Source organism: Siniperca chuatsi, linkage group LG7 (assembly GCF_020085105.1).
Source record: "Siniperca chuatsi isolate FFG_IHB_CAS linkage group LG7, ASM2008510v1, whole genome shotgun sequence".
Taxonomy (NCBI): domain Eukaryota; kingdom Metazoa; phylum Chordata; class Actinopteri; order Centrarchiformes; family Sinipercidae; genus Siniperca; species Siniperca chuatsi.
This window is the reverse complement of record NC_058048.1, coordinates 1195216-1210463: the sequence shown is the minus strand read 5'-3', so window position 1 is coordinate 1210463 and position 15248 is coordinate 1195216. Positions and strand designations below refer to the sequence as shown.

The following is a 15248-nucleotide window of genomic DNA, read 5'->3' as shown; positions in this document are numbered from 1 at the left end:
GGAGTGTCGATTGAGGACTAGCAGACCGGAGTGCAGTCTGGTGACTGCGTGGACCACCTCGAGCCAGACGGGTGCCCCGGTATGGATTTGGCCCTGTGGGCTGCTTGTCTAGCGCCAATGGATAGAGCCACAGGACGCTGTTGCTATCCACCTTCGAACCAAAGAAGGACGCCGGTCTGGCCCTGGGCATGGCAATCCATCTTATAGTTTTCCATACATTTTACTTAAAACTACAAATGTCAGCCTCATGGTGGAGCTAGAGCAAAAATCAGGGGATCACTTAAATCAGTAGGATACATCGTCTGGGAACCATGAAAATTTTGTGCCAATCCATCTAATAGATGGTGAGATACTTCGCAGGATACGTCAAATATTAGACCAGCTGATGGTACTTGATGAAAAGTTATGGAATCACCAGTCATAAGGATTCATCCTGTGGGGACCATGAATCTTTGTACCAAAATTGTTGGCAATCCATTAAATACTTGTCGAGACATTTCACCAAAACCCAAAAATGTCAACCTCATGGTGGCGCTAGAGGAAATGTTAGGGGACCACCAAGTCAGTAGGCCTCATTGCCTACCATGAATGTATGTAAATATCAATAGTTGCTGAGATATTTCAGTCTGGACCAAAGTGGTGGACAGAGTGACATTGCCATCCCTAGAGCCATTAGAGCCAGGATTTGCAATGGTTAAAGGGGCAACGAATTGTGTAGGTGCAATCACTTAAATTTGGGTATCAGAATGATAAAAGATAATTAGAAATAATAACTTTAATTAATAAAGTCCTCGGGGGGCACCAAATAATTGATTCCGTTTCATAAACTACTAAACTATCAATTTGTAACTAGGTAAGGTTAATTTTGCATGATTAGACAAAGGAAATTCTAAAAGGCGGCAAGGCCACGTATGTTCAAGTGTGTGGCTCTGTTACAGGGCCAAACTAAAGTGCATGTGTGAACTGTCTAGGATAAACGGTGCCAAGTCCAAGACTCTGTCTGTGTGAAGCATAACATTAACAAACATCAACTTAGCATTTGGCTACCAAATCCTAACATGCCGAAGCACATCACAACAATAAAACTTAAAAAAAATAAATCAATACATGTAATGTTACATTAGTTAAACAGTACTGTGCTTAGCTATGTACACTGTTACTCTATGTTAAGCCCAGTTGGTATGTTACCAGTCCGTGAAGGAAGAAGAGCTTTGGCATGCTGCCATGTGAATGAGCCAGGCTGGAAAGAAATTTGGTTCTGATTGGAGAAAAGTCCTTGCTGTACAGTCCCTTTGTGATGGAGGAACCGGTCACTCAACCTGGCCTCAGACTTGGAGGTGCTGACTCTCATCCCAACCACTTCACACTCGGCTGCAAACGGCCCTAGTACCCCTTACTCCAGCAGTATCCCCCACAGGATCCCCCGGGGGACATGTTTGAAAGTGTTCTCCAAGTCCACAAAACACATGTAGACTGAATGGGTAAACTCCCATGAACCCCCCTGCAATCCTGTAAGGGTAACAAGCTGGTCCACTGTTCTACGGAATCCGCATTGCTCTTCCTGGAACTGAGGTTCAACAATCAGTCTCCTTTCCAGCACCCTGGAATAAACTTTCCCTTGGAGGCTGAGCAGTGGGATATCCACCACCTTGTTCTGCCACTCCACATGCACTGTCTTGACCTCCATGTGACACTGAAGTGGCCTGGCAGCCAAGATAGTCCAACAATGTCCAGAGCCTTCAGCATCTCAGGGTTAATCTCATCCACACCTGGCACTTGGCCACTGAGATGTTTCTTGACTACCTCAGAGACCTCTGCCAGGGAAATGGATGAGGCTTCCTCCGAGTCTTCAAAATCTGCCTCCTCCACAGAGGAGGTTGGTCGGTTTCGGGAGTTCCTCAAAGTGCTCTTTCCACTGCTCGACAATATCCACAGTCAGGGTCAGAAGTTTTCCTCTCCTGCCAAGCCCTGCTTTCCCCTCCAGAGTCATCTAATGGTTTGCCAGAACTTCCTTGAGGCCAACCAGAAGTCCTTCTCCATAGCCTCCCTGAACTCCTTCCACACCCGGGTTTTTGCTTCGGCAGTCACAGCCTTTCAGGCCTCACGGTACCTATCTGCTGCTTCAGAAGACCCCTGGGCCAGCCAAGCCCAAAAGGCCTCCTTCTTCAGCTTGATGGCCTCCTTGTCCACCAGCAGGTTCTTAGGTTGCCGCCACGACAGGCATCGGTGACCTTCTGACCACAACTCCTCGCAGCCACCACAGCAATGGAGTTTATGAACATTGCTCCATGTCCCCAACCCTCCCTCCCAGAATGCACAAGAAATTCTTCCGTATATGATGACATGAAACGACCACAAAGTCGATCATCAATCTTTGGCCTAAGGTGTTCTGGTACCAAGTACACAGTGTTTGTTATAACCAATCCATGACTAGCACAGAAGTCCAACATCAAAGCTCCACTAAGGTTGAGATCAGGCAGGCCGTTCCTCCCACTCACACCCCTCCAGGTTTCTCCATCATTGCCCATGTGAGCGTTGAAGTCCCCTAGAAAAACAAACGAGAGCTAAATGCAGACTGGCAGCTGCCTTGCTCCAAAATAACACTGCAATACATCCTTCATAAGTTATTTCATTTCTCTATTGCTCTTGCGCTATCACAGAATTTTCCCTCAAATTCTTTATTGCCAACAAAAAACTTAAATGTAACCATATTAATAAAAAAGATAACACTGAGTTGAACCCACAGTTAATGGCAAAGTAGGAGATAACTTCTAATAGTTCACAGAGCAAATGGTGACCGTCTGGAAGTGAGCACGCTAGCAGAATAGTTTGTTAGTGCCAATGCTTGCTTCATTTTTCACATGAGTTTCCCAATGCTTTGTCCAACCAAGGACAAAGGGTGAAGTATGTGCTGGGTAATCAGGTTTTATAAAAATGGACCATGTATAACAAAATAATCTAAGCTTAGAGGTTCACTTACTTGTTTTTCTACGCTTTCATCCACGTCATATGGTCCTCTTGATCGAATGGAGCTGGCTCATTTGTCATCAGGTGACCTAAGTGTGGAACTTCAGTCATGTGACAACAAGTGTCTATATAGGGGGAGATGGTAACTTCTCTCTCTGTTCAAAGATGATCCTCCTTGATCTTTCTCTGGCCATCCAGAAAATTTGTTAGTTTTTTTTTTTATAATTCAAGTTTTTATTATTTTCATTCGGTACATGACAAATTCATACAAAACACAGATTACAGATGTGTGTACACATATGGCCAAGATGTATAAACAGTGGTTGCAATCAACAAAAATAAGCAGATACAAAATGAGGGGGGAAAAAAAAAGAAAGAAAAAAAAAAGAAAGGGGCATTTGAGTAGTGCAAAATGATAAGAAGTCAAAGTTATTGTGTCACATGGGTAGATAGCGTCACATAGGACCAAAAGTCTTCCCAGATAGGGCTACCCACTGGTACACATGCTCTGTTCTTATTATGTAGTTTGCAAAGCAAACGTTCATACGTCATTATATTGACCCATTCTTTTAATTCTGGGGTTTTGGGAGTTTTCCAGTGTTTCAAAATGACTCTAGCCGTCACAGAGACCCCCACCATAATCACTGCAAACTCTCTATTTGAAATATTTGGTATCTGCTCCCTGTCTCCCAGTAGACATAGTTTTGGTGATAATGGTATTGATGTTCCAAGCCATTTACTCAAAAAATTTAGAGTTTGTTGCCATAAAGGCTGAATAATTGGACACTCCCAGATACAGTGGATAAAAGTACCTTTGTCTTTTTGACATTTCCAACAAGCATTATTATTTGTCAGACCCATTCTATTTAGTCTAAGAGGTGTCAGATAGAACCTGTGTATAATTTTGTACTGTGTAAATTGCCCTCTGGCTTCTCTTACGTATTTACCTGCATTTGACAAAATATTTTTCCAATCTTCGTCTCCAATTACAGTCCCAATGTCCTTTTCCCATATTGTCTTTAAATTTGTCCAGACATTGCTGAGCACATGGTTGGTTGTCCTGTAGAATACAGAGGCTTTTTGTTGGGAATGAGGCAGTGTTAGGAAGTCCAAGATATGGTTTCCGTCCGTGTACTGGATTTTTGTAGAAACACAGTTTCTAATTTGTAGGTATTTCCAGAAATGTTCTTTTCCCTTCAGATCATACTTCCATACCAGGTTATTATAGGACATAAACACACCCTGTTCGAATAAATCTGCTATAGTGCATAAGCCATTCATGTGCCACTTCTTCCAGTACAAAGGTGATTTCCCGATACAAATAACAGAATTATGCCACAAGGAAGAGTATGGTTGTTTACATTGTGATATTTTATGCATCTTGTGAATCTTCGCCCATACCTCTCTGGAATGCCTCATAATAGGATTAGTGGTTATGTCTGAACACTGAGATAGACGCTCAATAGGGCTGTATGGCCAAGACAGAGTTTTCTCAATAGTAACCCAATCTAATTGAGTATTATTGTTCCAATGCTTGGCCAATTTGGCCATTTCATAAGATACCTGATATAGCCGAGGGTCTGGTAGTCCCAACCCTCCCTTATCCCGAGAAGCACATAATTTGTTAAGCTTTATCCTGGGCCTTTTCCCATTCCATAGGAAATGTTTAACCATTATATCATATTGATTAAAAATCGACTGTGGTGTTGTAAGTGGTAGCATCATAAGCACGTAGTTAAGCTGGGGGGAGACCACCATTTTGATTATATTCACTTTCCCCCATAAAGTTAACTGGATTTTCCCCCATTTGTCCAGATTATTTCTTCTGTTTTGTAAAAGTGGTGCAAAATTTACCATAGGAATCTCTTCTAAATCCCTGCTTATCTTGATACCCAAATATTTTATCCCTCTTGGGATCCATTTGAAGCCAAATTTAGTTAGCACATTTGCATTACATATTCCGGATATAGGCATAGCTTCAGACTTTGTCCAGTTAATCTTATATCCAGACATTTTAGAATAGGATTGAACCGTCTCCATTAAATGAGGTAAAGACTTATCAGGATCTTTTACTAAGGCCAAAATGTCATCAGCATACAAAAACAATTTGTGTTCTTTGTCACCTCCCTTTATGCCTCGAATGTTTATATTAGCCCTAATAGCAATGACCAATGGTTCCAATGCGATGTTGAACAATAATGGCGACAGCGGACATCCCTGTCGTGTCCCCCTGGTAAGATCAAAAAGTGGGGAGACTTTACCGTTGGTAATCACGCATGCCTTAGGTGTTTTATACAATGTTTGGATCCACTTTATGAAACATGGCCCAAACCCAAAATTCGACAACGTTGTAAATAAAAATTCCCAATGAACTCGATCGAAGGCCTTTTCTGCATCGAGTGAAAGGGCAACAGTTCAGGATCCTCACTGTTCAGCCAAATTAGGTGTAGTAACCTTCTCATGTGGTCTGTTGATGACCTATTCAACATAAATCCAACTTGATCAGGGTTTATAATATTAGATAGCACCTTCTCTAACCGTAATGCCAGGATTTTACTTAAAATCTTACAATCTACATTAATCAGGCTAATTGGTTGATAATTTGAAGGTTCGGTGGAATCTCTATCTTTCTTAGGAATCACAGATATTAGAGCATTGTTAAAAGAAGGGGGAAGAGATCCCCTTGTATATGCTTCATTATATACTTCTGTTAGGATGGGTGCAAGTAAGTCTATATATTGTTTATAATATTCAATCCTGCTGATTTTCCATTCCGCATAATAGATACAGCTTTTCTGACTTCAAGTTCTGTTATTGGACCTTCTAGCAAACTCACCTCCTCTGAGGACAGTTTAGGTAATTTGAGATTGGAGAAAAAACTTAGCAATTCTTCTTGTTTAGGATTAATATCAGCTGTGTACAATTCCTTATAGAACTGCTGCAATACATCATTTATTTCCTTTGTTGAGGTAACTATTGAATTTCCTTTCTTAATAGCGGCTATTAAATTGCATGTATTCTTTTGCTTCAACTGTCTGGCTAGCAGTTTACTAGTTTTCTCCCCATCTTCATAGAAAGTAGCTCCCAGTCTAAATAAGGCATATTCTACCTTTTCAAGTTCAAATTTAAATTTACAAATATCTTGATACAATTGATTTGACTAGCCAGTATTAATGTGACCTCATGATTTGCTTTTCTGTCTAGGCCATGTTTGAGCTTGTTACCTCAGAAGCATCGTACTACAAGAGTTTGGAGATTTTAGAGACTCACTTCCTACGTAATCCTGTTTTGATCAACACTCTCAGCCAATCCGACATGCATTTTCTGTTCTCCAACATCGAGGAAGTCATGAAAGCCAGTGAAAGGTAGGACAAGGTCTTTGTTATCACAAATCAGTTTATGATTGGAAGTCTGATCATACATCTCAACTGCAAGGTTCCAGTCGAGCAAACAAGTTTTTACTTTATATCCCTGGATAATGATCTCTTAATATTTTTAGGTTCCTGATGGATCTTGAGCACAGAACTGAGAAGTCTATTTTGATTTCTGATGTGTGTGACATTGTCAACTATCACGCTGTGGAACACTTCAGCGTCTTCATCAAATACGTCATTAACCAGGTGTACCAGGAGAAGAACTACAGACGCATTTTGTGAGTACCTATTTCATAAATACATCTGTTTCAATGTGGTCTAAGCCTTCTTCTTGCACTAGTTGTTCATTGTGGAGTGGAAATGAGTCAGGTAGGCCTTTCTTGTTAAAGCAAATGGTGGTGATTTATTAAAATATACTGTGATTTTTTTGATATTGGATAGTATTTTTGTCTTTTGAAAGCAGTAAATAATACAAGGCCTCTCCTCAGAACAATATTGTGGCCTGCTTACTGATGATAAATACATGCTTGGAGAGACAGGAAGTATGAGAAAAAATAATAGGCGTCATCCCTCATACATTTCTGTTTTGTCATCCCGTCTCTTTTCAGTAGAGAACAGGTTTGTTTTTTTGATCATGACAAATGTGATGTGCAGGGTGTGGTTGACTATGAATGTAATCCGTATGTCTCACTTCATCAACCACATACCTGAGTGAGATTGTGATGTTCCCACATGTTTCAGACACTAAATGGGATTCTGGTTGTTTCAAAATGAAATGTGAAATGTATTCTGAAAATCAAAAGGCCTGTGATTAGTTTATGAACTAACATTTTGGAGATGCAGCACTAAGAAAGTCCATCTATTAGATGTCATTGTTCATCTGTTGTGTAGATGTGAATTACACATTCAGAACCTATTCAGGGTTGGTGTAACAGTCTGATAACACATAAGGGTGGTAGGAGTGGCAAGCCTAATTACTTGTCACATACAATCACATCAGTGGCTGAGCTTCAATGTAGAAATGTTAGTTATATCATCTTTGGAAGAACATGACAAAACTGTGCAAAAACTCAGTGACTAATTACTGTGATACTTAGGAGGAGAATAGCTGTTTTCCTTCTCTCTCAATTGTAAAGCAATTGTAAGGCTGGTAGATTTTTAAGAGGTTTTCATTGCCACTGCCATTCATTCCAGGACAGATTATTTACAGGCTACATACCATAAAGTAAAGGCAATTTGCTCTCTTACTTCACATTCACTAATAGCAACATTCTTTTGTACTGTAAAGTACATTTTCAACAAAATGTTTTTCCCACAAGACCTTTGATGTGTACGTAGATCCACGATACATGTTCAGGCCAATTAACTAAAATCACATAACAAAATGTATTATGAAATAGCAGTCACTGTCTTGATTTTTCGTCAAGGGCTTCACTGTTGGATCACATTTTGTACCTTTAAAGGATAAGGCTGGTGATGTATTATATTTTTTTTACTGTCAAAAAAGTCCCATGAAGAGACCAAAACCAAAATTGAATTGATCCAAGTATTGCCTGTGTAGCCACAGTCTGTGCTATAGACCTCCATTGTTGTTAATTAACAATTAAGGGTACTGGAAACTCAAAATCAGGAATTTGGGAGTGTAATTTTGCAAGTAGTTCATGCATCCAGCGGTGCCATTTTACGTGACAGTGGAGTTGGAGGCACGGAAGAACTACAGGCTTGGATTTCTAGCTTCTGCCTCTATAGCCAGTGGGCGTGCTCTAGATCTTCTCTTGTATTGCAAACTAGCTATGTTTCCAACAGCGAAAATGGCTTCCCAAAATATGTATATGTGCAGAGGATGTTATGGACAACAGTGTTTTGGCTTACTCGGATATTGAGACGCCAGTGGCCAAAGAAATGCAGCCTATGGCTGCATTAGCTGTGTAAAAGGATATGGCTGGCGGGGGCCATCTAGAACCTGAGCTACCGAGAGCAACCAGCCACTGGTGGTGCCTTCGCTCAAATTGCTCTTCAATGCCAACAGAAACTAAATCATTCTGCTGCAATGAATTTCAGCTTGGGCAGTTTTTGTTGGATGCAGTCGCCGACGTGAACCCCCCTGTGTGTGCGTTACTATGCATGAACGTTTTACTCCAAACTGGACAGAGGTGTGCTGGAGACCTTCTTCAGGATCAAGAAGATAAATTGGAAAAGACAACCAAGACCAGCAGGGCCAAGAGGGCATATGAGTGAGTATCTTTGTCACCTAAAGCTATGTTTTGGCCAACAAAGTAATAGCTAACGTTATTGGTTAGGGTGGTACTCCGGGCAATATTGGACTGATGTTGTAATATTGAGGGACAGTCAAGAGAAACTGTGTGAATGTTAAGCCTCATTTGAAGCCAACTAAAAAACGAGAGTAGTAGGCTGGATGCTGGTATTTTTTCATGTTTCTTTGTGTGGAACTTTAGGTAACACTTTACAATAAGGTACACAAGCGTTAGAGTAGTTACTAGGGAATGAATGAGGAACGAATGGGGAACTAAGTATTAGTTAATGGTCACTTGTTTAGTAACTCCTAAAGAAATGTCATAGAGTAGCTAATCAGTAGTTAGTGATTAGTTAATTAAGAAACAAGTGAGGAATGAATCAGGAATGACTTGATTATTGATTAATCGTTAACAATTACTTCCCTAATAGTTCCTAATGGAGAACTATATAGTAGATATTGATTAATTACCAGAGAACAGACTGCAAGATCCTATATTAAGTTCCTATATTAATGAATCATTAGGTAATGATTAGTTCATGAATATCTGTGAATCGATCATACTGACCACTTTCTTCATGAATCATTCCTGATTAACTCTGAACCAGCTGGTGAACAGCACAAAACTAGTAACGACTCATTCATTACCAATTACTTAAACATTAGTTACTGTTTTTTGTGTCCCCTAAAGTGGAGCATCATACTGAGTAGTTACTAAGTAGACCCTCATTACTTCATCATTATCTTAGGCTTACTTACTGTTTTTGTGTACCCTAAAATAAGGTGGAGCATCATAATGAGTAGTTACTAAGTACTCCCTCATTACTTCAGCATTATCATATTATTACTTAACCTTTTTGTGTATCCTTCAAGTAAAGTTGTGCATCATACTGAGTGGTTACTGACTACTGAATAATTACTTAATTATTACCTGTCCATTAGTTACCTTTTTTGTGCCCCCTCAAGTAGAATGGTGCATCATACTGGGTACTGAGTACTGAATCATTACTTCATCATTTCCTGTCCATTAGTTAAACATTTCAGCAATAAGCGAGACAGTGTGTGGGAGTTCTTGGGGGGTGGGGGGGTGCTGCTTTATGTAAATTTACTTGATAGACATACCCTGAAGGTAATGATGTGTGAACGTGTGAAAAAGAAATGGTCAAACTGCAGGAATTCATTTCCTTGGCAACATTGTGTAACTTTGATTAGCACCCAGCAGCTAGCTTGCTCAGACCATAAAGCTGTCATGTTTATGGCTGAGGCTAATATGGATCAGATTCCTGCTCAAACATGTGTGGTGGTGTGAACAAGTTTTTGGTTTAGAAGCGGTTATTGTGGTGATATCCATGGTAGAAGCTTTATTGTTATACGGAAGCCCGCTGGGTGAGTGCGGGCGTCAGAAGCTCACACGCACTGCATCCTGGTACATGTGCTGGCAGTGCTACTGAGGAGAACTCAGCTTTCTCGGTCAATGTATTTTGCACTGAGGAATTTATTGCTTCAGTTGACTACATTTACCATCAACACTAACTGGATATAAGGTATAAGGAGATCAGACAGGTATGAAGAGGCTTGCCCATTTACAACTTTGTAAGTCATTAGAAGCACATTAACAGATAGGCAGCCAATGAAGGGAAGCTAAAATTGGTGTGATATAATCAAATTTTCTAGTTTTAGTTAGGATTCTAGCTGCAGCATTCTGAACCATTTGAAGCATTTTAGTATTAGCATGTGGTAGTCCTGACAACAAAACGTTATAATAATAATAAATAATCTAGTCTGGATGAAACAAAAGCGTGAATTAGGATCTCTGCATCAGACAGAAAGACAGAAAAAGACCTAATTTTAGCTATGTTGCATAGGTGAAAAAAGCGGTCTTGGTGATTTCTTTAATGCGCTCATCAAAAGCGAGAGTAGGATCAAACGTAATGACCAGCATCTCAGTTTTATCAGAATTTATGAGTAGGAAATTTTGTGACATGCAGTTTTTTACAGCTGACAAGCAGGCCTCTAATTTAATAATTTCGGAATGATCATCTGCCTTTACAGGCACATACAGCTGAGTATCATCAGCGTAGCAGTGGAAATGAATATTGTGATTGCATATAATTTGGCCAAGAGGTGCAATATAAAGAGAAAAAAAGCAGTGGGTCAAGAACAGAGCCCTGAGGTACTCCATAATTCACATCAGAAAATTTTGATGTAGTATTACTATAGGATACATACTGCGTTCTTTCAGATAGGTAGGACTTTAACCATGCGAGAGCCAGGCCAAAGAGGCCAAATTGATTTCCAGTCAGTCTAGGAGTAAACTATGACCTATGGTGTTATAAGTTGCACTGAGATCCAGTAATAGAAGCATTGTATAATAGAAGTATCAATATGCAAATGATTAGGGCTTTTCTACATTCTTTTATGGCTGTGGGAGTGGAAATGAGGCACCCAGTTCCACAATGATTAAGATTTATGAAACCTAATGAAAATAACTAAATTAAATGCAAAGAACTTTATTTATCCCCAGCAGGGCAATTAAAAGGTATATGCAGCAGAGGACACACACATACACACAAACACACATATCTCTATCACATAGGATAAAATAACAATAAATAGAATGCTTAAAAAAAACTATAAAAGCATAAAGTGCATATTTACAGAGTGCATAGTAACAATTAAAAGAGCTATGTTGCTGTTTGAATGCACGTGTGCATTCATGTGTGTTTAAAAACACATCACTAAGCCACACCATTGCACTGGGTGTTCCTTCATTACCATGAACACACACACTGTAGTTTTTTTTTTTACTCAATCCTACGTACTTGGTCCTGCAGCTGGAAATACTCACTAGAGCCCCAAATGTGTATAAATCTGTTGCTGAAAATGGTCCCTAACAAATGCACTATTTTCTCCTTTTTGCTGTTTTTAAAGATTTACGTCTTAAGTAGGAACCAATGGGCTTGGGGATGAGTGCCACAGATGAGGTAGAGAAGTCAGAAAGTATTGAGAGATGGATTAACACATTGTTGGTTTTGGTCTTTTCATGGGATTTGTTGACAACAAGCTAATTATACACCAGCCTTATTCTTTAAGTGAACTAAGAGCTTAAGGGATGCGTTAATAAAATGAAATCAATCAGCGCTCAGCACAGCCAGTGTGATCTTTGGAAACCTAATGAGTAAGTGTAACAGTCGTATCGTAGAAAAGGTTTCAGTCATAGTCATCTGGACACTGTTTTCAGAATCAATAGCTAGTTTCACCTGAAACTGACCTAATAGTTTACAAGATGAAACTATTTCCAGGTGAAACTAGCTATTAACAGATACTCAGGCAGATTCCTTCCTTATGTAACACAGAGTAGCTTAAATTTCTAGTTCCCGTCCCATTTTTTCACAATTGAGAATGACTTCCGGATGGGAGCCGAAACTTCTTGATTCTGAAAACAGTGTCCAGATGACTACGACTGAAACATTTTGTACCATAGAACACTCCTGGACGAATGAGGGACTACACCGTCTTAAGTGTAACAGTGTCTTTTTCTCTGTCACTCATCACTGCATCAAAGAGAAGAGAGACATAGTGTGTGTGTGTGTGTGTGTGTGTGTGTGTGTGTGTCTGTGTGTGTGTGTGTGTGTGTGTGTAATGGAGTTGTACAATCACCTAAGCATTGTGTTGTCTTAACATGACTGTTCAGAGAGGGAAACCAGGCATTTCGGGAGACCATGGCTGCACTGGAGAACCATCCACGTGTCAGGGGCCTGTCCTTTACCTCATTCCTAATCCTTCCTTTCCAGAGGATCACAAGGCTCAAGCTGCTCGTACAAGTGAGTGTGCCAACATGAGTAAAAATTAAATAGATATAAAAAGATGCTGTACAGTAAAATGGCAAGATTCAGCAGTGAGTTTGGATATATTTTAAACGTGTCGAAGTGACAGTAATAAATGGGGGTTTGGTGCCACTGTAAAGATTGTTTTGTTGTTTTTATTTGACTTTATTTCTCTACACAGAATATCCTGAAAAAAGCAGAGGAAAACTCAGAGAGGGAAGCAAATGCTATAAAAGCCCATCAGCAACTAGAGCAGGTGAGCATCAGTAAAGGGGCTGCGCCAAAGTTGGATTCAGAAATGGAGTCATTATGTTGGCACATTTATTTATGCACTGCGTTGGCTAGATCAGATACGTGCAAGCACAAATTCCTGGTATATTACTTTATATCATGAACAGCATAATTTGATTTTTGAGATGCAGGATAAAATGATTGTTGCCATGATTCTTTCTTTCTAATAACTTTCTAATTAGATATTAAACATTACATTAGATAAGTTTATAATGTTGTAAAACCCTGTATTACAAACAGCTGTGCAGTGTTTTGGTGTCTGACAACCTCCCTGGTTTGTATGTCATCATCTCACCAGTACCTGAAGCAATATGTCCCCACAAACTTGACCCTTTTTGTCACAGAGCTGATTTCAGTCTAAAAGCCTAAGGTTAACTTAATTCCCATATCACTGATTTTCGTAGTTATACCTACGAAAAGTAATGCAGTATAATTCGTATACAACGTAATAGGGAGCCATGAGGCAGTTACATTTATCATTAGACGGTGACCTATAGTGGCCTCGGTAATTATGACGGGATCAAAGGAGGAAGTCAGATGAGGAAGTATGAAGAGTGCCGATAACTCAGATAACTCTTGACTGGTTACATCAAGCCTAAGCTCCCTTACATGAATCAGTGCAGCCTGTGTTCCCTAGGAACTGAGTTCCAGGAAGTAAGCCCCCATTTTATTGAAATGGACAATAAATGAGAATGCAGCAAATGGAATTTTATGCATGATTTTCAGCCAGATTTAGTTTTTTTCTTCACTTTTTTTAAACCAGTTTTAGTATTGAAAAAAAAAATATTTGTATACATTCCATAACAATGATAACCAAATATAAGACTGTAGCGTAATCGTGCTACTGTGAGTTCCTCTTGGCCCTGAGACACCACGCTGAGACCAGGGTTTCATTGTATCTTTTCTTTATTTCTCTCTTTCTTTCTTTCTTTCTGTCCACACACTCTTTCTCTGCATCCTTCCTTTCTCCGACCGCCTCTCCTTCTCTCTTCCTCATTGTGTCCAGCATGCTACTGTATTTAAGGAGAGAATAATTAGTTAACCGGGTTCAGCTGTGCCAATTATCTCTCCTTGATGCTGCTCACCTGAGCAACTCCCCCACCTCTCCCTCTGCAGCTGACAGCTACACATACCCACCTCCACAAAGACATCGACAAGAGAAAACAATATCATATGATGCTCTAAGGATATGGACTGATGGTGTTTATTTGTGCCTTCCCCAGATTGTGAAAGAGTGTAACGAGGGGGTGCGAAAAATGAGTCGCACTGAGGAGCTTATCAGCATTGAGAAAACACTGGAGTTTAAATCCAAGGTAAACTAAGTCTTCTTGTCTTGCATTCCCAACTGTAATGAAGTCATACACATGCAGATTGCAGATTTTGGGGCTTTGTGCCCTTCGTAATTTTGATGTGGCAGGTTTTTTTCTTTGCCAGCATCTATTTCATAATATGAAGTCTTACTGCTACGGCTACAAAACAGGAGGAGAGGGTCAGCACAATCTGTTAGTAAATATCAAGCAGTGCAATGCAATAATGGTGCTATGGATTAAGGGGAGTTGTTCAGACTATAGCTGTGTCCCAATTTAAAAAACACCTTCTTCAAGTCTGGATTTCTGAATATGTCATAAATAAATAAGTCTGTCCTATTCCAAAGGTTTGAGAAAAGTAGCTGAGGAATATGGCTTTCTTTTGCCCTGTTTTGGACACTTTGCAGCCATCTGTATCCCACAATCTATTACGAGTCAAGTCATGCTTAGTTAAAGGTGTGAAAATGGGAAGCATTGCACAATCACATCATATTTCCCTGGTATTTGCATTCAGATGGTCATTAATCAATGGAAAATACATTACATGAACAAGACCAATTAATACTTTTAACAAGAAAAATGAGGAGTTCATATAACCTACTGTATAAGATTATTCTTAAAGCAGCTCGGACATAATGTAGGCCAAGCCAAAATAATGGTTGCAATATTCTATTGTTCACAAGTTCTTTAGAACTAGACAGTGATAACAACGTTTTTTTTTTTTTCTTGGGTTAATTTGTAAATTAACCCAAGAAAACAATCTTTTTTTTTTTTTTGGTTTATGTGAGGCTCCACTGTCTCATTTGGGGAGGGGGTGCAGCATCCTGTATAGACTGTGCCCTTTGAAGGAGGCTGCCTGTGAATTGAGACACAACTATTTTAACAAGCATAAATTTGAACCCACTTGGTTCCACTTTTTGCTGTCTTGCCACAAAATGTTTGCCACTTTAATTCTTCAACCTGGAAGAAATAAGATAAAAAGTGTAAATAAGAAGTTTCCAATCTTACCATATATTTGCCTGAGTATATTGAAATGAATGGCTGTCTTTCTCCATACTGTATATGCCATGACACACTGAGACATGATTGGGGAATTTCTTGATGTCTTATAAGACTTTTCCTCATCAGTCATGTTGTGACTGTGACTCTGGTACCTGCTATAGCATATTAAATTATATCTGAGGATATCATGTATCACGTGACAAGGATAAACCAAGAGACAGTTTGA

General features: G+C 39.6%; 2 protein-coding genes across 4 annotated transcripts in view; one reads left to right on the top strand and one right to left on the bottom strand.

The window, feature by feature from the left end:
• ngef (neuronal guanine nucleotide exchange factor) overlaps positions 1-15248 on the top strand; it is a 45708-nt gene that overhangs the window by 17744 nt on the left and 12716 nt on the right. For all 3 annotated transcript variants that reach the window (XM_044202277.1, XM_044202278.1, XM_044202276.1), the window contains 5 exons: positions 6172-6332; positions 6467-6619; positions 12290-12419; positions 12604-12678; positions 13937-14026. In XM_044202277.1, the coding sequence (XP_044058212.1) occupies positions 6172-6332; positions 6467-6619; positions 12290-12419; positions 12604-12678; positions 13937-14026 (609 nt within the window). The remainder of the gene's footprint in view (positions 1-6171; positions 6333-6466; positions 6620-12289; positions 12420-12603; positions 12679-13936; positions 14027-15248) is intronic.
• LOC122878838 (LINE-1 retrotransposable element ORF2 protein) lies at positions 1656-6154 on the bottom strand. The gene is made up of 2 exons (XM_044202279.1): positions 2981-6154; positions 1656-2545 (listed from the first exon to the last, which is right to left on the bottom strand). The coding sequence occupies exon 1, from the start codon at positions 5005-5007 to the stop codon at positions 3397-3399; it is 1611 nt and encodes a 536-aa protein (XP_044058214.1). The 5' UTR covers positions 5008-6154; the 3' UTR covers positions 1656-2545; positions 2981-3396.